Genomic DNA, 23,312 nt, shown 5'->3' with positions numbered 1-23,312 from the left:
CAGCAGAGCAAAGCATGATTTTTCGAATCCAGCTTCCTATCAGAAGGAGGTGTATGGTTCTGAGAGTGCATCAGACTCGGAGGAGGAACGGAGGTTGCCGGATGTAGTCTTGGATGACTTAGCCAACCGTAGATTCCAAATGAAAAAGAGGCCCGAGGGTTTCATCTCGAAAAACATCTCTCCTAAGTCTTGTTCACCAATCTTTTCTCCTGCTGACCCATTAGCCACTGGGCTATACAGAATGACGAGGTCAGAAAAATTTCTCTTGGATTGCAATGTCTATTGTGCTCTTGATTTTTAATATGTAAAGTAACACCCCAGATGGTTTGCAATTTGTCTCTCTCTTTTAACACATTTTATAATTGTCTTTGGCCCTTCTGTATCAAGCTCTTTCTTCTCCAATTAAAATGAGATGCTATTATAATGCCTTAACTTTGTTGTAGGAGCTGGAATGATGAGACTGATGAGAATGGGAACTAATTGGCTGCATTCACAGTGTAAACTTTGTGAGACAGAAAGCATGCCTCTTGTGTTCTGTGTCACAAATTGCTCATGCAGTGTCTTAACTGGTTGGATGTTTTGAACAGTAACGAGAGGAGAACTTGGGGCACAAACGTGGAGAACTGGCCAACAGTACAAGAAACTTCAGACTCCTCTTGTTATTTGGAAGAGGCAGAAGAAAAGACAAGCATACCCAACACTGTAAAGGATGATCTTTATGTGCGAAAGCTAAGCCCAATCGTGCCAAGCCCAGGGAATGCTTTTGATCAGTTTCTTCCCAAATGCTGGATCCCAGAAGATGTGAACTGGAAACGAATAAAAAGGGAAACTTATAAACCATGGTATAAAGAATTTCAGGGATTCAGGTTTGTCTTTGTGCATGTTTCTTTTATTCCGCTGTCCATTCAGTACCCTGACTGGGTGCATTCTATGTGCGCTTTTTATGCGAGAGGTTAATTTCCCTTCAACGTCTGTAGAATTGCTAACTGAAGAAACTACTGTTTAAATTTAAACTTTAGGATCTGGATCTTAAAAAGTCCTCTACATAGCCAGAGCTTGACGTTATTTTTAGTTGCATCGTTCTCCAATTCTTTGTCTTCTTTTCTCTTTCCTTTCTCTATGTCACTCCACGGTAGAAGGAATTCAGACTCTGACGATGAGGATTCAGGCTCTGACAGAAGCTCTGCTGTTTTTAGTAGAATACAAAAAGCAGATCATAGGCTAGACAGCGACTGTCAAAGATGTTCACTCTTGCTGGAACTGGCTAAGAAATGGGCCAGAAACTCCCGGGACACCCATGCAGCCAGGAGAGCTAGTGGTGCTTCGGATGAGCCCAGGTGTACCTGCCTGCATGAGCCCGCCTGCTTGGAGTCTGGCCTGTGACCCTTGTCCCAGCTTCTGCTGCTACTTTAACCTCTGACCATGATGTGCTGAGTCATGAACACTTAGGCACTTAATGTTTAGTTATAAAAGCATAACATATGACATCATGCTTTCCGTACAAGCATGTGAGCTTGAAATTCTATAGGATTAAATATTCTTTAGCACAGTCACGTACAAGAGAGTATATAGTTACATGTGGCATAGACAGTTCTTGCGGAAAACCGTGTTTAAAAGGCTTTTTAGGCAGTTGACCTAATTTTACAGTTGTGCTATGTGTGGAGCTGTGGAGAAAGGAAATAACTTATAGACAGACACTGGGACAGGCAAGACTGGTGGGAAAATGCAAAGAAAAGATTCATCAGTCTTTAATAAAGCTTCAGAGCATTTTATTTATTCTGCTGACTACCTGTGCCTGTTGCATAAAGTGCTTTTTGCTCAGCTCTTGAAACCTTCCAAGATCATTGCTGCTTCTCTGGGAGGGGACTTAGGTCGTTGTGACCAATGGGATGAGGAAGGGGTGGAAGGGAACACTGTGTGTATCAGGGAGCTTCGCTCTCTTCCCGTTCTGGCCCCATCACTTGGCCTCAGTGGTGCCCACTGAGAGATACACTCTGCTCTTATTCCTTTAAATGGTATCCAGGAGAGTCATGGATTATGGCATTAAATGCTAGTCTTTCTTCCTAGCAAGAGTCCCTCTCATGGCCCCCTAAAATAATTCACCCACAGTGACTGGCTAGTTGGTCTGCTACCTAATTACCTTTTCTCCCCAAATTTAATAAGATTCTCCCTTCCTTTTTCTTTTCTATGCTTCAGTCAGTTTTTATTACTTCAGGCCCTCCAGACATATTCTGATGACATCTTGTCCTCTGAAACAAATATCAGAATTGATCCCACTGCTGGCCCAAGGCTCATAACACGCAGAAAGAATCTCTCTTATACACCAGGATATAGACCAGATGACCTGGAGATGCCAGCCCTGGATCCTGACTTAGAGAATGATGATTTCTTTGTCAGAAAGACTGGGGCTTTCCATGCAAACCCATGTGTTCTCCGGGCTTTCGAAGACTTAAGAAGGCTTTCTGGGCAAGACGATCCTGTAGAGCAAGATATAATTCTGCAGTGTAGGGAAGGTGAACTTGTACTTCCAGACCTAGAAAAAGATGATATGATTGTTCGCCGCATTCCAGCACAGAAGAAAGAGGTGCCTCTGTCGGGAGCCCCAGATAGATATCAGCCAGTCCCTTTCCCCGAACCCTGGACTCTTCCTCCGGAAATTCAAGCAAAATTTCTGTGTGTACTTGAAAGGACATGCCCACCCAAAGAAAAAAGTAATAGCTGTAGAGTGTTAGTTCCTTCCTGTAGGCAGAAGAAAGATGACATGTTGGCTCGTAAGATCCAATCTTGGAAGCTGGGAACTACTGTGCCTCCAGTCAGTTTCACCCCTGGTCCCTGCAGCGCGGCCGACTTACAGAAGTGGGAGTCCATCCGGGAGGCCAGCAGGCTTAGGCACAGGAAGCGGCTGATGGTGGAGAGGTCAGAGTGTGTTTCTGCAAGAATTTACTTGTCATGGATGGTCTTGTGTGACTTTTCTTGTGTGAGAAAGTGGCATCGTATTGCCCAGCTCTGCATGTCATGAGCCATTTGGAAGCATCCTGTAAAACATTGATTTTGCTTTGAGAAACCTTTAGTCTTTGTGTGGAAAAAGTGCAATTCCATATTTGCACATCTCAACATCACCTCTCTGAGACCTGTTTAAGAAGGTGTATACACAAATGTTGCCCTTGGCCTTAAGGATGACTATGATACTATTCTGCCACATGGACGTTTCACGAAAATGTTTTCCAATTATATTTACAGACTTTTATTCTCACGTCCAGGCATTTCTGAAACAGTCTGGTTGTTTGGTTTTATGTGTTTCTCATATTTCGGAGTATATGATTTTTGTGTAAAAATTTCCCTTAAAATATGGCATTGCAAGTTTCTTTTAACTTGATTTTGATTTTTGATTTTGACCTAGACTTCTTGGACTGTCGATGTGTGACTTTTTAAATTTATGGTTTAAAGTTCAGTACAAACATTATTAAAATGCATGAATGTTATTTGCTGTCTGCTACACTTTACATATATGTAATTATGGCCATTTTGATAATGAGTCTGCATTTATGTGTTATGCAACTTGCTGTTTTGATGACTGTTCAGTTTGTTGAACTTTGGGATCGACAAATATTGGGTTAAATGAAATTAGTAGATCTAAATCTAACTTATTAGTTCCTGGCAACAGGAAGCTTTTTTAAAAATGGGTTTGTTGGTTCAAAGGAAATCAGGAAATTCTTTATCTTAATCTGAATTCCTTGAGATATGAGATCAATGAGATTTTGAGACATGATTAAGAATGTGACTGAAGAAGTGACCTTTTGAGATTTGTCCATCTCTAGTTCAACTCTTAAAGATGCTGATTTAGAAACTAACACAACTAGAAAAAATGACTTTTAATTTTTGGTTTTCTGATTTCTTAGACTCTTTCAAAAGATTTATGGTGAGAACGGGTAAGTTTTGTGGTTCACAGTAAAAAAAAAAAATCTACATTTTGTTTGTCCTTTGTGTAATACGTCCTTGCACTTCTATCCTGGCATGTCACTAAATGGGGGTGCTCTTTGCTGTGCATGAGACTTAAAAAATGGGAAATCTTTCTTAATTCTGCAGCCAAATGGTAATATTTCTGTCTGAGTGCCTAGTGCATGAAGTCCTATAGGACAGCAACAGTTTGTTTTATTAGAAGTCGAAAATTCAGGTCCTTTTTTTTTTTCCTCAAGGAGTTGATTAAAAGTCACAAAAACACGTGCCTGAGATTAGGTGTATTTATTTCCGTATCTGATTGCTGCATAGACCAAACCTCTCATTTCTGGATGTTGAAGCCTAAATAACTACGTTTTAGAATATCTATGATGGAAAAAGAGTATTAGCATTTACTTTGAGGTTGGAATGCATGCAGTTGGCATTATCTGTATACTCTTAGTTCAAGGGGAGCTTTGTTAGTTGCGATGATGAGTGGCATTAGTCTTCCTTTAGTAGGATTTGGAAACATTTCCAAGATTCCTGATTAGGGTAAAATTTTATAACATGGCTGTATTATAAAGGCAAATCAGACTTCCAAAACTGCAAAAAAATTAAAATATTGGTAGTTTCCAATATAGCTGCAAGGACTATATTTATAACTAATTCCCAGTTTTTGTCTACATTGGTCCTCTGTATCTGAGGATGCAGATCCTGGAACCAATCCCCCTCGGATACGGAGGGGCGACTGTCCTGTTGTTTAACTCTAGTCACCTGGTAGACATAAAATATGATAAAAATAACTTTCTGGAAATATTTTCCCTTTCTAGAATAACTGAGCTAAAATAAATACTTCTTTACTTTTAGTACACACTGACTATGTAGACTTAGTCATTCTTAGTGCAGAATAACCAGCTGGCTACATCTTAATATTTTATATCAAACTTTCTGTAACTTTGTGACCCTAACTGCTAATACTTTTTGATCAAGAAGAAAATTTAAGTATGTCAAATATTTTAATCTGTCTAAGCCTTTTCATCTCTAAGGTTCTCTAATTTTAAAATAATTTATTTATTTATTTATTTTTGGCTGCGTTGGGTCCTCGCTGCTACGCATGGGCCTTCTCCAGCTATGGCGAGGGGGGGGCCCACTCCTCGTTGTGCGCAGGCCTCTCATTGCGGTGGCTTCTCCTGTTGCGGAGCACAGGCTCTAGGGTTGCGTGGGCTGCAGCAGTTGTGGCTTGCGGGCTCAGTAGTTGTGGCTCGCGGGCTCTGGAGCACAGGCTCAGTAGTTGTGGTGCACGGGTCTACCTGCTCCGCAGCATGTGGGATCTTCCCGGACCAGGGCTCGAACCCGTGTACCCTGTATTGGCAGGCGGATTCTTAACCACTGTGCCACCAGGGAAGTCCCAGGTTCTCTAATTTTGATAGCTTTGGGTAATTTTGATAATGTGGAGATCTTGGAAGGTACTAAAAATTACTATTTAAAGCAGTATAGCCATTCTAGATGTCAAAGATGTAAAGGAGCGACGGGCAACTAATTTCAAGTACTTCTCAGCCATTGATTTTAAAAATCAGGCTCCCAGCATGCTTTAAGTGTGCCTTGCAAAGGCACATTATCTCCTATCCAGTTCCTCACGTGTGCTTAAAGCGTTTCCGTCAGGGAGGGTGAACAAGGCAGTTTTTAGCATGACGCTTAAGCATCTGTTAATCTCAATTCATCATGGGAAAGCTGTTTTAACTTGATAAACAAACCTTTGCAGTATCAAGCATTTTGAATGATAACTTTCAGAAGAATTTTCTTTGGTAAATAAGGCTTTATAACATAAGCAGGTTGTTTTTCTTAAAGGGGATACGAATACACTGAGTACAAGTGCTTCATGCGAATGTGAACCTGTACAGCTATTCCAATGACTGTACCTGTTCCCTCTTAGGAACACACTGTATGACTGGGTTAAGAAAAGAAGAGAAAAACCCAAATGCTGAGGCTCAGCTAAGCTAAGGGTTTTCCTGGGCCAGAGCCAGCAGCAGCAAATGCCTTCTGTAGACCATTTCAAGATTGCTGCTTGCATAGTACACTATTTGTTTTAAAGGCTGTTCCCCATGCCGGTTACTGCCAAGGTAACACAAATAAAGCAAGGTTGTCTGTAAATGGAGACTGATGAATAATGCATGACTTGTCAAATAATGGAAAGTAATACAGATATATCTTCAGAAAACTGAAGTGCATTTTAGACCAGTTGCGATCAAAATACATTATTTGGGATTAAAAAAAATTCTCTCAGTTACCAATGTTTTTCTTAAATTGATCTGCAGTGAAAACAAAAAAAGATTTAAATTGGATTGAGTATAGACAGTTAATCTAGAATTCGTCTCATGTTTATAAACATGTTTGTAAATGGTTATAAACATGAAACAAGTGATATTTCTGGGTGATATTCCTCTGGACATCGTGTATGTTGTCAAGCTTGGAATACTTACCTGGAAAAATCATTATTGCTCAGCATCCTGTGATGGAAAAATAACTGCCTATAACATGAATGCTTTCTTTTTGGTAAGAACTAGGTTAAAGAGAAATGTGCATCACCTTTTGCAGGCTTAGATTGTTCATTTCTGGCTTGCTTTTTATTTGGCATTTAACACTTCTCACTTTATTTTTAGTAAGACGCTTTGTATGTGGCAGTCATTTTCTCACATGTGCTTTTGTGTTGCATGATTTGTCTTATGGTTCTGTGACATTTGAAAATTTGGTTATGATGCCTCTTGGCAGAAGCTGTTAATGACGAAGAATTTGTAACGGTATATAGCTATAGTTTTGTAGTATGATTAAGCCATTGAGTCTACTGCCAGTATCAACAGGAAATGAACATTGATTCAAGGTGAAGTTGTAATCAAAGACAACTAAGACACGTATATTTTACTTATGGGTTTTGGCCAAAAAATTCTGTAGAACTCTAAGACACCTAAGACAACAAAAAGGAAGGAAAAACAAAGTTAATGTGAGTTACTTTCTGAAGATTTTGCCCCCAGGGGACATTCAGCAATGTTTGTAGACATTTTTGATTGTCACATTGGGTGGGTTGAGGGGAATGTTGCTTTTATAGCCGAAGATACTGCTAAATGTCCTACAGTACACAAGATTGCCCCCTACAATAAATAATTTTCGGGCCCCAAAATGTCAATAATGAGGCTATAGAGAAACACTGATCTAGACTCTAAACCTATAAAGGAAAAGTCTCTTATGTTATCTTATCATTATAATTTATGGTAATTCTAAAGCCTCTTACCCTGGTTTTAGCATTAATTACTCTTCAGAGAGTTCCTACAACACTTAATGGAAATATATTTAGAGGTACATAAATAGGTATATTGTTATCTTCCCTTGAAAGTTGGGGACCCCAAACTTAGCATCATGGAATTTCTGTTTGCCATATAAGGTTATTGGTGATTTTATATTTAGGAAATTTTGCTACATGTTGTTCCTTTTTGATCCCTTAGTTCCTAGATATTCATCTATAAATTTCCTGAGATTGAGTTCTAAAAAAATACTCATCGTAACACTAGTCCCTGCACTGTGGGAAAAGAAAATAAGATCTTAGTGATCTTGTTTTGTCATCTACTCCCTTTTTCTTAAACTTCCCCTTCTTTCTCTCTTCACCCTACATGCTATTTTAAAAAAAATTCTATTCAACTGAAAATGCAACATGATAGACCTGTATTTTTTGGGAAAAATCCAAATGCAGTTTTAAATTGGAGCTTTTCCAAATAAGGAAATACAAGGGTAAATGAACTGCAAGGGAATTATTTGCCAGTGAATAGTAATTCATTCTACAAAACATTCTAGAGCTGTGTAGTCCTTTCAAGTTTTCCCAGTCTTCCTGGGAGTATCTCTGGTGCTTATCTCAGTTTGCGGAGGTAGACAGGTAGGTGTTATGTGCATTTTAGAGATGTGGAGAAAGAGAAACAGATGCCACAGCTTTCCCAAGGACCTGCAGCTCCTGAGTTGCTAGAATCAGACTAGGGTTTCGTACAATGAGGTAATCCATGGAGACTGCTCGGCAGTTGTTGTTGGCACACAGTAAGCCCTCAGAAGTTTAATATTATGCTGTTAACTCTGATAAGGAAGGAAAGAATTCTTCATGATCTGGCTGAAAGACTCCTACACTCAAAAAGTTCTCGATTTTATCAGTGTGGCCTGGGGTGACCTCTCTAATTTGAAACTGCTTTGGGAGTTAGTTTTCAGTAGATCTCTAATGATCATATTTGCCTTAATAAGAATAGTTGGTGTATAGGACCAGATGGTTATTGAAATGCCATCGACATAACCTGACCCATTATTTCTCCTAACGACTCCTTCCTGGCTTAGCAGACAAGGAACTGAGGCTGAGAAAAGTTAAGTGATGTTAGGTGGGAGTGAAAATTGGTGCCTCTGCTGGGTCTTACTTCCTGTCTCATTCTGGTTCCTGGCTCAGCCTGTATGGAATGTGCCAGGCTTTCTAGAGGTAACTTTATCGATCCCAGGGAACACAAGGGGCTCACATTCCTGCCTTCCACAGGGACTTATCTACTCTAGCCGTTGTTTGGCTCACTTTGTTCACATTGGGGGGACCTCCTGTGTGCCAGGCTCTGTGCTTTGGGCTCCCCAGAGGGTGATGCAGCCTTTGCCCATGGTGATACCGTGTTTTCTGAAAAGACACATGTTAACGTTTCATAGTGCAGGAGGGTGAGGGCTGAAAGGGTCTGGGCCAGTTGAGACTGTCCAGCCTTCCTCCCACCAAAAGATTACTTAAGATACTTACATTTCCAATTTTGTTCTGGAATATATGTAACTCCATGTGTTGGGCATCCAGATTCCCCTCATACCTTGGTCCTGAAAAAGTCTTCTTTTTAGTGAGTCTGTTATTGTATTAGCTCATATAGCCTTATTCTTTGCAGTTATGACTTAAGTGAGTTTATATTCTCAAATCATATGACGATTTTTATATAGTCATACCTAGTTAATTATATACGATGTTAACAACTCAATATATAATTTCATATATGTACTCATATATGTAATTCCTTAATATTCTTGAATAAATCCTATAAAGCTTTCTGTATAAAACTTTGGGGAGGAGCCACAATTTCTTACAAAATTAGAAACATTTCATAGCTAGTTTATTTTGCATGATTAAATATGGTAAAACATACCTCATGTTTACCACAGATGTTAAATGAGTGTGTCCTGCATGCCTTGTGCTGTGTTAATGTGTTTTCCTTCCAGGCAGCATGTGAACTTGTGAGGGAGGAAAGCTAAACATGCATGCGTGCGTGCATACTACATATGACGTAATGCTGAGTGTTAAGGGCCACGAGAATGGTATAACTAAAGCATCACTTTTTGCAGGAAGACTTTATCAAAGTGGGAGAAGATTATCTACATCATTAGGACATTTACGAGCACCTACCAGGGGCTGGGCACTCTTTTAGGCGCTGGTGATAGAGCAGCAAACAAATCAGACAAAATTCGTGCTTTATAATCTTACAGGACGAGGCAGGTGATGTGTAAATAACCATACAATTCAGATGGTGATAAATGCTATGGAGAAAACGAGGGATAATGTGAGTCAGGGGAGAGGGGCGTTAGCTCTTCTTGTAGGGTGGTCAGGGGAGGAAACCCCGAGGTAACATTTAAGCAGCTGACGGGAAGTGAGAGATAAACCATGTGAATATTCGGTTGAAGAGCATTCCAGGCAGATGGAAGAGCAGGGAGGGAAGCAAGAGGTTGGGCCTGAGCAGGGAAGCCAGTTGGCTGGAACAGAGTGTGTGAAGGGGAGCTCAGTGGGGACAAGAGCAGAGAGGTAGGCAAGGGGCCAGGTAATGTCAGACCTTGAAGGTCTTGGAAGAACCTGCTTTTAACTCAGGTGAGATGGGAAGAAACTGGTGGGTGCCGAGTGGAGCCATGTCACGACCTGAGTGCAATTTCAAAAAGGTCCTTCTGGCTGCTATGTTGAGAATACACTGTTGTGCAGGAAGCAGTGGAAGCAGGGAGACCGATTATTGTAATAATCCGGGCAGGCGATAGGATGGCCTGAATCAGGATGGCAATGGTGGAGGTGGTGAGAAGTGGTTGCCCCTAGATATATTTAGAAGGTAGAGGGACAGGATTTCCTGATGGGATCAGTTATGTATAAGAGAATGAGGAATCTGGGATGACTTAAAGATCTTTGGCCCATAATATGAAAGGATGGAGTTGGCTTTTATTGAGATGAGGAAGATGCGAGACCATGTTTTTGGTCTGTCAAGTTAAGTTTGAGTTGCCCATGAGACTTCTAAGCAGAGAATGAATAGGAAGTTGCATACACCCAACCAGACTATAGTCTTGCAGGGATCCTGAGGAATGAGTGGCATTTAAAAAGGCATATATACTGGTGAAGGGTTTCTAAGTTGGAGAGAAGAGTTGGGGAGAGACCTTCACTGGATTTGGAGCCTGGGTGATAAGTTAAGAAGCTTTTTAAAAAGTCTAGGTAAGAGTTGACTGTGCTCTGATCTAGGGTGTTGGCAATAGAAATGGAAAGAAAAAGACACTGAATAAGAGGACTTGATAACTAGGGAGAAGGGAGAGAGAAAGGTGAAAAATGGTTCTTCGGTTTCAAATGTGGGTAATTGGGGGCAGGTAGCATCCTTGACAAGAGGAAAAGCAGGTTTGGAGACAAAATTGAGTTTGGCTACATCAACAATAACCATGTGTTTAGTAAGTTACCATTTACAAAATCCTTTCTAGGTATTATTTCCATTGATCCTTTTACGGTGGTGGTGGCTGGAGATATCCATGCAGAGAAGTTTATTTAGCAAGCAATTGGAATTGAGTCAGAGAGACTGGTCCTAGGCCTTGGATTTGGGGGAGTCATTTCCATAGAGAATGTAATTGAATTTCTGAGCTGACTCAGGGCAAGCATGTTATTAAAAATTGTGGTGATGGCAAAATCTTGGGGAAGGCAAACTTAGGGGCTCAAGAAGGAGAGGGAGAGTTACTTAAATAACTAAAAGTGGAGTCAGTTACAGTGAAATAAAAATTCTGAAAGATTGGTAGGAAAGAACATTTTGGGCACCCCACGTTCGAAAGCTCTGTGTCTCTCTCTCCTTCTCTCGTTCCTCCTAGCTGCTACTCAGTGTTCAGGTCTGACACCTCTCTTTCCGGGAGGCCTCCCTCAGTCTCCCTTCTCTGGTGTAGCTCACCATACCCTTCTGTGTGCGTGTACAGCACACGTGCCTCATGGGAGGCACCCCACTCTGCTCAAACTACCCTAGCTTGAGCTCTTTGAGACCTAACCCGCAGTACATCCTCACGGCAGGGGTCACACATGGACAAAACGAAAGCTGCCTTAACAAAAAAGAGGATTATAATAGAGGTTATATTGTAACTGGCTATTGGAAACCACCTGTGGTCTTTGAGACCAAGCCCAGTGCAGTAGTGGGGCAGATGTTATAGAATCTTTGAAAAGCAGTGGCACATTTATTCCTGGTATTGAACTTGAGGAGAAAATATCAGGTAATCGTTAAATTATTTAATAAGTGCTCAGAAAAGGCAGCCAAACCTTAAAAGATTATCTCTGGGGGAGATAGAAAAATAAAGACAGGTGATTCTAGGGACTAATAATTAATTTTTTCCTAAAGTAATCTTTTTCTGCGTCGACTACCTAAATATGAACATTGGATTATTTTTTCAGACTTGTTCAGGGTTCATTTAGCCATTTTGTGAAAGAATTCACGCTTGACTTGAGTGCTAGGCTCTTGTTTCTGCGTTTTGGAAAAACACCATTTATCTCTGTAGTGCTATTTCTGTGATATTATCATGAAAGCATCTAGGTAGTACTGCAGAATTTTAGATGGAATTTCCAAATATAAGCCCAACCTTCCAGTTTTACTTTAAATCCGGTCACATGAACCTTGGTTACCATGGGTATTTTTGTCGTAGGAGCAAGTCCATGAGTGATGTCAGCGCAGAGGATGCTCAGAACTTGCGTCAGCTGCGTTACGAGGAGATGCAGAAAATAAAGTCACAATTAAAAGAACAAGATCAGAAATGGCAGGATGTGAGTATTATTTTTATTGGGAGATGGGGAGACAGGGAGGAAGTATTTGTTTGACTCTTCCTTCTTTAAAAAGAGAGTCAGTATACTCAAGGGACGATTTTCCTTGCTATTCCAGATTTCAGTTCTGTAGAAAATGTGACGTTTTAACCATTTTGGTCTATTACTGCTGCATATCCTAAAGGCCATTGTGTAAAACGGAAGCTGTTTGTCTTCTAATATTTTCTGTGAGTTCTCAGAAATGAGAAGCTGCTTCCATGCAGTATAGGTAACTTGTTTACTTGCTTTGGTGGTTGAATTTGGCGTATGACTGTTACTGATCCTCATGAAAGGAAAGACTTTGCTCAAGGTTTAGGGAGAACAGGGGAGCAGGGGGTCCAGCCCAGAGACTAGGTATCAGCAGGGAGAGAGGAAAGGGTTCTTAGAGTTAATAGAGGAGGTTTGGGGAGAAATACGAATTATAACTCAGTAATATTTTGGTTGAAAAAGCAGTTATCTAATGTGAATCCAAATTAGGTGTTTTTACAGCGCTGACATATATCCAGATGTCTGTTTGGATAAAGGTTTAACCTTTAGTTTTGTCCCCGGCAGAAGGGAACTCTACCCTTTCAAAAAGCGTTAATTGTTTTACACCAAAGGAGTGTAAAGAAATACGATAGATAAACTACACAGAGCAGACCCAAAGAAGTCTGAGGACAATCTTTTGGTAAGAGGGTTGAGTGGTAGCATAAACAAAAGGGCTAGAGATAGTAAATCTTAATTTTCCAAAGAGTTAAAGATTACATAATGCAGATGAAACCTCTGCCTTGGCTATGTTTCTAAATTCCAGTTCCTCTTTTATTTGGGAACTCATTTTAATTGTCAAGAAACAGAAATTCAGTGTCAGTTTGCCAAAATACATGGTGACTGAGGCTGAAAATGAGAGGTATGGAGGGTTTATCCCTTAGGTTAAGTCAGATGAAAATTCATGCTGGTTACCCTATAGCAATAATGTGCACTGCTTTTGTTCTTTCTGAAAATAGTTCATATGGATTTCAGGCTGTTTTTTGAAGCAGGAATGGCCGTGGCTGCTCCCAAAGGGTATAAACCAAACCTACTTTGTGTGCCCTGGGGATGAGGTTCCTCTCAGTTTGAGACGCTTACATGAGCTTCTGTTGGGGCTGCAACACCACTAGGAGTTCTTAGCATGGGATTTCTCTGTTTTGATGACATAGAAAAGTTGGTACCATCCAAACTGTCTTAACCCCTGGGTGTCAGAACCAGCTTAGGCTGCTAGGACTAATTTTAAAGGTGAATTAGGTTGATTGTCCTGGGGTCACCCAGCTAGGTGAGACTTAGGTTCCTGGATGTATGGGAAGCAGATGTCCACTTGTTCCTGTGTGATCCTCCTTACTGCCCTGTCCTTATGGGGTGTTGACCCGCTTTGAAATCACATACTTGAGGCTGGCTTCCCCATTAAAGCCTTTCCAAACTCCGCCTTTCCCTGCCTGGGATAGAATTGACCACTTTCTCCTTTGGATCCCTACTCTCTCACGCAATCCTGTCACACTCATTGTTGAACTTTATTTACCTGTCTGTCTTTCCCTCTAGACTGAGAGTTCCTTGAGGGGAAGTGCATCTTATTCATCTGTGTGTTTGTGGCCCCCTTGTCTCAAAGTAGGGATTGAACTCAGTATTTGTTAAACGTATGCTTCTATGTTTAGCCATTTTACAGTCATGTTTCTCTTCCAGTCTGACTAGTGAAACATGTCATTTTGTGTAAGAGCCAGATTATTGGAGTGAGATGGAAATGAATTTGCAACAGTTCCTGATCTTTTCTGACCTGGCATCTAATTACAAGCATTTAGCATTCTTTGTGAAATGGGCAGTGAGGCAGGCTGCCTGGGAAAACAAAAATGGGGTCTATCTTATTAGGTCAGGGCTTTTAGGCAGATACATGAGATAAAAGGCTTGGTACAGAAACGCTGGCTATAAAAAGCAAAATTAGGGCACCTTGGCATCAAAGTTGGAGTGAATAGTTTCAGCGACGTAATGGGATCCTCTGGCGCGCTCTCACTGCTGGAGAGGGTGTGTAGAAATTCAGGTGTGCCTGTGCTGATGTGATTTTCTTCTGTCAGGACCTTGCAAAATGGAAAGATCGTCGGAAAAGCTACACTTCAGATTTGCAGAAGAAAAAAGACGAGAGGGAAGAGATTGAGAAGCAGTCGCTTGAGAAGTCTGAGAGAAGATCTAAGACATTTAACGAAATGCTGCAGGACAGGTAATGAGGCTGAATGCATCTCAGGGTTGGAGATACCAGTGTTAGAAACAGATATTTTGTGTAAGTGCAGTGGGATGTACATGTGCACCAATATTAAACTGTCATCAAACGTGCATAACCTTCGAGCATTTTGCTCTGCAGTGAAAAAGCAGAGTATTGCTGTAATAAATAGCGACTTGGATTAATGAAAGAAATGAGTACTTAAGAGTGGTGTACGTAATTTCTTCATTTTACATTGTATATTCACATGCAGGATTGGCTGGTGTTGGCTATATATGCAGAAAATAAACAACTTTTTCTCCTTTTAAAGTAAATTTAGGAATGGAATGGTTGGATAAAACCAGCTCTCACTCTTAACTAAATTGTGTAAAAGTATAGCAGAGTTCTTTTTCATGTCTTCGTGGTGCAATTAAAATTGTATTTTTAAAGGAAGACTATATAAACATCAATGTGAGGGTTTATTTTTTTTCATTGCAACATAACAGGATAAAGGTCCAATTTAAACTTGCCTGTGGAGCAGTTACTATGTGAAACCTTGAGATATTTACAGGTCAGGGAGAAGGCAAATAGGCTTTAAGGATAATGTCAAAAAGGAAATGTGCTGTCAGGTGAAATTAAGCAAAGCTCCTTTGTCCCCTAGAAGCCAATGGTAAGCACAGTTTCATTCACTTAAACACAACGCAGTTGGCTTGAGAGGTACTCCTTACTAAATGGTAGCCGTGAGACTGTTTCATCAACCTCTCTATAGACAGGAATGGTGACTTTTAATCTGCAATAATTGTCCATGGAAATTCTATCAAGCTGTATGAAATCATATACTAACTTGATCTTAATGAAAGTCTGAGTCTTTTGTGGTCTTCTGTTTTTACAAAGCTATTATAAATTGTGTACAAGAAAACTCTCAACCCTGTTAAGAAATCCACATCTTTGGAGGGTTCAAATCGGTTGTCAATTAGTTATCGTTATAGTGTGTTAATTTTGGAAGCGTTATACACTTGTGGATGAAATTTTGAATAATCCCTTATTAAAGTTTTCTTATTTTCTTATTAAAGTCTCTTTACAATTGCATATACTTCAGAGACTTTTTTTTTAACCTCTTTAAGAAAAAAAAGTCAAGCTCTTAATCTTTCTTAGTGTGACATTAAAAAATTTGCATGTATTTATTCTCACATTCTCTTAATATTGTGTTATGATATGAAGTCAGCAGTCTTTTTGTTCCCACCCATTTTTTTATGTTAATGACCAAAATAACATCTGTCTCTCCACCTCTGTGTGTCAAATGCATAACTTTGTGGTTTTGGTGTTTCTTTCTGCTAAGGGAATCCCCACATCAGACGTCTACAATTACATCGAGGAGGAGACTATATTCTTCTCATGATGGAGTGAATGAAGAAAAGCTTCCCCCTATGCTGACTATGTCAGAAGCAGGTTCCCAGAGTGAGAGAGTAGAAGAGAAGGGAACCACTTACCCGACGGAAATTCCTAAGCAAGATTCTACAACTTTTGCAAGAAGGGAGGCTACTCTCACAGCTGAAATACAGCTTCCTTCGAAAAGCCCTGTGGAAGAACAACGCCCAGCCTCTTTGTCTTCTCAGCATTCACTGAATACACAAATGGAGTCGACTCGAGTTTCAGCTACTCTCCCCAGAAGTTACCAGAAAACTGATGCGGCCAGGTTAACGTCTGTGGTCGCACCGAGACCTTTTGGCTCTCAGTCAAGGGGAATCTCATCACTCCCGAGATCCTACACGGTAAACGTGTTCCTAGTTCACTTAGTCTGTTCGCCAGCGCAAAATACCGGTGAACTAGTGCAGAGGTTTGAGTTACAGATACTTGATGGGTAAAATGTATATAACTTGTATATAAAGCAATTGTATTTTTACCAATTTAGATTCAGTAGACATTTAATGCTTAAAATATAGCGACGATGCAGAACTGATTAAACTTTAAATTCAATGAAAGTCGAGCTGATACATTTTAAAAAATAAGTAATCTACATTCTAAGGCAGAGCATTTATTTTTTAGTGTCATATTTTCTCAAATATATCTTTTGTAAAGTATTAGGTTGTACTGTATGAAGTTGCCAATAGTCAGTTCTTTTTGACCTACAAAACAGCAATTTCATGTGGTTTAACCTAAATATTTTCAGGTGATTATGCACAAAGTTCTATTTTTCCTGATTTCCCACTTCATTAGAACTTGATATATTTGATTGTAGTTATTAAAATGTATCTCATGGTTCAAAAAATACATATTTTTATTGGGGTTTTAAAGAATATAGAATCATTTGCCCTGAGAATGAAGCAGGGCGGAAAGTGAGTGTATTATTTTGAATTATTTAAAAGGAAGCAGTACAGTCTTGAACACATTGGTGTTCAAATTCCTTTTACCTCTGCCAATGAGGAATCCTGAAACTCGAAAACAGAAAAAATTTGATTAAAAAAATTCAAGGTGAGGGAAGCCAGCCTAAACTAGCCAGAAAAACCGCTGACCATTATATTAAGTAAATACAGGCATATTTGACAACATAAAAATTAAATTTATATGATAGACACCATTAATGTAGTCCAAAAGACAATTTATATAGGCTCAGAAAAATATTAGTAAAATGTATTTTATATATAGGTTTAATATCCCTAAGATTTAAAATGCAAATTGATAAGGAAAGATAAACAGTAGAAAAGTGAATATAGAAATAAATAGTTCAAGGGAGAGGGAATTTAAATGGTTGGTAACACAAAGTACATAGAAGCATGTTCAGTCTCATTAAAGCAAGAATGAGGTGTACAACTTTTCACCCATGAGATTGACAAAGATTTAAAACATTCAAAACGTCTAGTGTTGGCAAGGATGCAGGGACAGAGACCTTCTTATACATTACTTTGGGAGTGCATTGCTACAATTTTTAAAGATATATAAATTATATTTTATACTACATACATAAAATATTCTTTGGTCCAGCAAGTCTACCTTTGGGAATCTGTGCTATAAAAATAAACATTCTGGTTATAAAGAGCTGTGCAATATTTTTCGGACACTTTAAATGACATTGAATGCATATCAAATGAATAAATTGTAGAGATCCATAGTGTGAAGTATTCAATTGATCTAGTTTAGATTTCTGTCTGTTGACCTGGAGTGATGTAGATGGTCAAAGCAAGTTTCAGAGGTCTGTTTATAAAATAAACACTTTTGTAAAAAATAACTACTACTACCACTTCATATGTACAGATCTGTTAGTGTGAAAGAACATACTCCAAGCTTTTAGTAGTAGTTACTTTGCTGAGGGAGGTATATATTACTTTTATTACTTTAAAATATTAATTTAATGTATACGCTTTTTAAATAGAAATCTAACAGAATACAAAGTTTAAAATGATGTTTCCTATTTAGATGGATGATTCTTGGAAGTATAACGGAGACGTAGAAGGCATTAAGAGAACCCAAAGCAGTTCGGTCAGCATCTCTGTGCAAAGACCTGACACGAGCCAGCTTGCGTCCAGCTCATCCAGCGAAAGAGAGGCAGCAGCATCCAGAGAAAGTGTGATGAGGCTGCAGTCTCCTACACCCACCTTCTCATCTCCTTCCCAGGACCAGGCTGCCACTTCGAAAGACACGTTATCTTCAACATCTAGCCCTGATTTAACATCTGAGCTTGGAGGAGGGAGAAGCTCACCACAGACAGAGGTCTCAAGATCGCAGGTGAGTTTGGGAAGGCTTTTTAATCACCTGCTGCCCAGAAACATAAGTATTTAAATCAGGAAACCACGTTTCTAACCTCTAGGCACTGCAGTCTGGGCTGATAATGTAGAACATGACATTGCATTTTATTTGTAACAGATCTTGGAGGAAGTAGATCTCTTCCAACTCTGAGTTGATGGATCCAGATGACCCTTGTGATATGGGTGTATGGAGACTTTTTGGACCAGTCTCCCTGGAGTTGGCTGGCTTTGCTCTCTACTCCCCATTTCAGCAGCTGTTGCTTTGCACAGTTAGCACTCAGTAGTCCGGGTTCAGGTGCAGGAGTCACTCAGGAGGTTTTAGATGCAGGTCTAATAGAAAATGGGTAATAAAAGCCCCTTCTCAGGGAAGTGAACTGACCACAAGGAGAAACTGGTACACATGAGAGGGGCTGGCCACTAAGGACAGGGCACTTCTTTCTGTGCCATATGAATACTAATTTGAATTAGTATGAATACTAATTGAATTATATGAATACTAATTTGTACTTTGGGAAGCCTAGAATTCTGTACCACTCCTTGTCTCTTAAGGGGAATATTGAGGCTTAGTTACGGTATGACAATTGCGTTCTTTAACATTTGGAGTCCAAATAAAATGTACCATCAGATGAAGAAGGACTGGGGGCATTTATAGTTTTTCCTACTTAAAATCCCACAGATGACTTTAAGAGAATTATTAGGTAATGAATGTTCTTTTAGTTATGTTTTACACATAGGCTAAAAAGTTGTTGCTTGTCTAGAGAACAGAAAGAAACTTTTCTCTTTTAGAAAAAAACCTTCAATAAGCAATTTGATAGTTGTACCCCTTAGTGTGGAGATGCTTTTATGGTTCTGTGGCTTAGTCTAGCATTTTCTGGTGCCTTACTAAAGTGTATTTTTTTCCCAAGGCACAACATCAAGTATATAACTTGGCCCAAGTTGTATTAATGAAATATCTTTGTGTAAAATATGATACAGCATATTTTAGTATCGTTAGTTTTTATTAGTACAGGAAAGCTTTACAAGTTTAAAGTAAGCTTTTTTTCTTTGTGATTATAAAGTACTCTGTGCTTGAGAGAACTTGGAAATGCAGGAAAACATACATAATAAAAATGACTTGGTAATCCCATCATTTAGAGATATTCTGTAGCATTTAGATATATTTCTCTCAGTTTTCCCATGTATATTTACAAACATATCTAAATCCAGTCTCTTCAAGTTGCTAAAATCATTGGTTGTAAATTATTTTTTTGACTTCACTGTTAAAGAATTGGGAATATGTAATTAGCATCATAAGTCTCAGTGGATGAGAACAGTAGCCTCTGTTGTACTTGGGGAACATAAGGTACCAGTGGATGAATAATAAAGAGAGAAGCAAGGTGTCTTTTGTTTTATGGACTTGCCTGTTTGCCTTCGCCTTTTCAAATAGCAAATCCCACGAAACAGCCTGATTACTGTACTGTGTGCTCAGTGATGGTAACTCCTTCAGGGTGGCAGTTGACTAGCTGCATCAGTGGATTAAGAAAAAGAGGCTAAGTGTGGGTGTGGCTTCCAGGTTAGAGCAGTTCAGAGGAACGTGAGTTAACGTGGCGTGGTTTCAGGTTTTATCATCAGTGGATTTATGCTCTTTAGTCACCCGACTTGAAATGGAATGCTACCAGGCAAAATTAGGCTTGACTTAATAAGTGGAGCAATTGGAATTCTTGAACAAATGTATATATCGTATGGTGACTTGCCTATCCCTGAGATGCTTGGTGTGTCCACTTCTGCACTCCAAGGAAAGTAGCTTATGTAGCATCACCCTGCTCTTGTCACTGAGAAGGAGCTTACTGACTTGGGAAAAGGGCTGGGAATGCACGGAACAGCCTAGGACCAGTATGGCCAGGGCATATGCAACACTCCTCCAAACTACCTAATTCTAGGAGTTCAGAGTACAGAAAAATAAAAAATGGTGTCTGGCTGAACATCTAGATGTCTTTCTCTTTTAATTGAAGTGTACTTGATTTACAATATTATATTAGTTTCAGGTAGACGTCTTGGTAGCTTTGTAAGAGTTTTCTTCGGGTCCTCTTCCTTACTCACACTTGTGCTGGCAGTGACCTTTCATTTCTTCCTACAGCATCTCCCTTGATGTTACCCTTTTCTATCCCTGCTTCCGCTGCCCTAATTCCAGCCCTTTCCCTCATCCATGCAAACACTTTGTAAATAGTCACGTCTTTGTGCATTCTACACAAGGCTGGCACCAGATTAATTTGCGTGATGCCAGGCTGGACTGGGTAATTTCTCTGCTTCAAAGCCCCCAGTGGCATGCTGTGGTCTGTTCAGTGAAGTTCAAAGCACTCAGGGGAACACCGAGGTCTGTCATGACTGTTCCCAAACTCCCTTTGTAGTGCCGAAACGGCTAATGTTTACTGAGTAGCTGCTATGCCGACCAGGTTTCGCAAGGCATTATTTTATTTAATCCTCACAGTGACCCTCTTATTGCTGTTTTGTAGCCATGAAAATTGAGGCATGAAGTGGTCATGTTACTTGCCCAAGGCCATGGAGCATACCGAGTGGTGGAGTCAGGATTTGAACTCAGTTAGTTTGTCTCAAGATTGCCTACACTGCCCTGTGTTGTGAGAAAGAGAGCGGAAGTAGGTGATATCTAGCCACATGAGACTGCTTGATTTTTCTGGAACATTCCCTATACTTTCATGAACACATCATATATTTTTTTATTCTTATTGTTGCCCTATTTAAAATGTTCATTTCACCCATCTCTGTATTTTGAAGTCATCCTGTTCCTTCAAAGCACAGGAGTGTCGGTTCCTTCGTGGATCAAGAGATCACCTCCCCCTTGTTGGAACTGAACTTCTTACCCTTGCAAGTTTCCTTCACTGAATGCTTCCTTTTCCATATGTTCGTTTCTCCTTCACTGGTATTGTTTATACCCTCCATAGCCTTTACCCATAGTTGGCACTTAAGTATTTACTGACTTGAATTACATTCAAGGCCTTGATTACTAGACTGAAGTATGAACTTGATCCAGCAGGTAATTTAGGTCTTTATAGGTTCTTTAAGATTAAGGGGTGTTTTAGGAATGTGAGCACTGTGGTGCTATATAGAATTATTTTAAGGAGGCGAAATCTGGGGGCAGAGATGGGCTAGGAGCCTCTCACAGAATTGTGGTAAGAAGGGAGTTCATGGTGTAAAGAAGCAAAGACTTAATGAGGGAAGAACTTAAATGACCTCTTTTAAAATCTGCCCAGGAATTTCTTTCTCACCTCCATTGCTGGTCTGGAGTTCTGTTTCTCTCTCTTCCCTTTTCTCGCAGACTTCTCTTATGGTACTGCTTCTTTTCCAGCCTCCCCTGCCAGTCTGGGCTGCCAGGGCAATTCTTGGGGCACCCGAGCAAGGGGAGGCGGTGGGACTCCCAGAGCCCTCCATCCCACTCCAACTGCCTCGCAGATGTGGCTTTTCCCCCAAATTGGTGTTGCATACAGGGTTTGGTTTTGTTTTGTCTTGTCCAAGCCCTCTGCACCCAAATCTCATCCAAATCCACATTTCAGGACCTTTGCCCCAGATTTTTAAATCAGAACCCAGAAATAGGATGATACATGTGGAAGGAAGGAAGCTTTCTACACTTCCTAATGCCCAAGCCTACGAGAGTACCTCTTTTAAGAGTACCCAGGGTTTAGCTTATCACATCTTCCTCCTGTGCATTTTACCTGCTTGTCACCCTCACTAGACCCCTACTCTATCTAAGGGTAGGAAGCAAGCCTGTTGTGCTCCCTGTTAGTACGGCGCCTGGATCTGTAATTATACGTTGAATGCTGACCGAGTTCTATTAGCTTTAGAGCTACATGCGTGAGAGTTAAATAGGATTTTCTTTAGTTGATCTGGAAACTGCCTAACCAGCATATGTTACCATGTATAACATTGTTTCCATGGGAAAAAGAAGGTAATTACTGGGCATCAACCATGTGGCTTGGCACCTTTTAAATGTTTCATTTAATCCTCCCAATAGCCTAGCAAAGTAGGCGGTATTATCCTCACTTTCACCAGTGAAATACTTGAGAGTTGAAAGTTATGTAACAAGCCTCAGGCTAGTTAAATGCTTAGGCCACATTTGCAACGTCTCTGACCCCAATTTTTTTTGAAATGTGACATGCTTAAATTTGAGAACTGCCTTAAAACACCAAATGTTGACTTAATTTAACTTTGCCATGTCTCTAGAATTTTAGAGCCAATATGGACTGAAGTATCTTCTGGTTCATAAAGAGAAAATCATTCTTAAAATTATTTTGAGGAAAGGTAGATATTTATCAAAACTTACCTGAACTGAATCTAATTCTGAGGTGCAGACTTCAAACTCTACCCAGCAGGCAATAAGGAGCTACCAGCAATTTTAAAACAGGGTATGATATAATAATTGGTATTTTCTGTAACTAAAGTTCTGGCAGATGTGAGCAAGATGGGGGGAAAGAAGGGCTGGAGGCAAGAGAGCCAATTAGGAGGTGACCCACAGCAATTTAGAGGGGAAACCATGACATCTAAGATGAGAGCCTGAAGGGGAATGGAAGGATGGGATGGTTCCAGATGGATTTATGACTTGTGGACTTGCTAACACTTTATTAAGTGCATGTGTGTGGTGGTGCTTGGGAGACCATTGTGTAGAGGTGGTGTGGGGAGCACTTAGAGGAAGGAAGGAGGAAGAGGCCCAGAAAGAACCTGATGTTTCTAGCTTGGGTATCTGGTTAGACAGTGATGTGACTAACCAATGTGTGAAAAACAAGAGGTGGAAGAGCAGGTTTGGGGAGGAAGATAATGAATTTAATTCTGAGTATGTTGGGCTTAGATAGTAGTTGACGACAATGCATGAGGTTTACTCAGGAAAACATGTGGTCAAGAAGGTGGGAGACTGACTAGGGGTGAAGAAGAGCAACAAAAAGAAAATAGAATAAAGAGGAACACACTAATGAAACTGAGAGGTGGCCAGAGGGATAGAGGAAAAAGGCAGGAGAAAGTGGAATAATGGGTGACTTGGAAGACCGTTTCCCGTAAGCAAGAGTAGTTCGTAGTGCCTGATGGGATGAGGGCCGAAAATGGATTTGGTAGGTAAGAGCTAAGCTGGGGAATGGGTTGAGTCAAGTGGTAGAGCTGGAAACACCACCTGCTTCTTTGGAACGGATAACGGAGAGGGGAAAAAAGTAGGTATAGACGCATCTTTGGTGAAGGAGAGTAGCTCCAGTGCCAGAGCTGCACCATGAGTTGAGGGCTACTCACTATGTTCTCATTCCACTAAGACCCTGAAAAAAGAAACTAAAGAGCCGTGTAACAAAAA

At 40.2% G+C, this 23,312-nt stretch overlaps 1 protein-coding gene across 6 annotated transcripts in view; it reads left to right on the top strand.

The window, feature by feature from the left end:
• Positions 1-23,312, top strand: part of LMO7 (LIM domain 7) — a 192,062-nt gene that overhangs the window by 140,478 nt on the left and 28,272 nt on the right. For 4 of the 6 annotated variants that reach the window (XM_061171219.1, XM_061171215.1, XM_061171218.1 and 1 more), the window contains exons 10-14: positions 3,900-3,929; positions 11,893-12,010; positions 14,125-14,267; positions 15,586-16,018; positions 17,661-17,969. In XM_061171219.1, the coding sequence (XP_061027202.1) occupies positions 3,900-3,929; positions 11,893-12,010; positions 14,125-14,267; positions 15,586-16,018; positions 17,661-17,969 (1,033 nt within the window). Of the gene's footprint in view, positions 1-587; positions 867-2,196; positions 2,917-3,899; positions 3,930-11,892; positions 12,011-14,124; positions 14,268-15,585; positions 16,019-17,660; positions 17,970-23,312 lie in introns of all 6 variants that reach the window. The other 2 variants (XM_061171220.1, XM_061171216.1) reach the window with 2 other exon arrangements.

Source organism: Eubalaena glacialis, chromosome 16 (genome assembly GCF_028564815.1).
Source record: "Eubalaena glacialis isolate mEubGla1 chromosome 16, mEubGla1.1.hap2.+ XY, whole genome shotgun sequence".
In the NCBI taxonomy this organism is placed as follows: Eukaryota; Metazoa; Chordata; class Mammalia; order Artiodactyla; family Balaenidae; genus Eubalaena; species Eubalaena glacialis.
The sequence above is the reverse complement of the archived record's forward strand: the minus strand, read 5'-3'. Positions and strand labels throughout refer to the sequence as shown.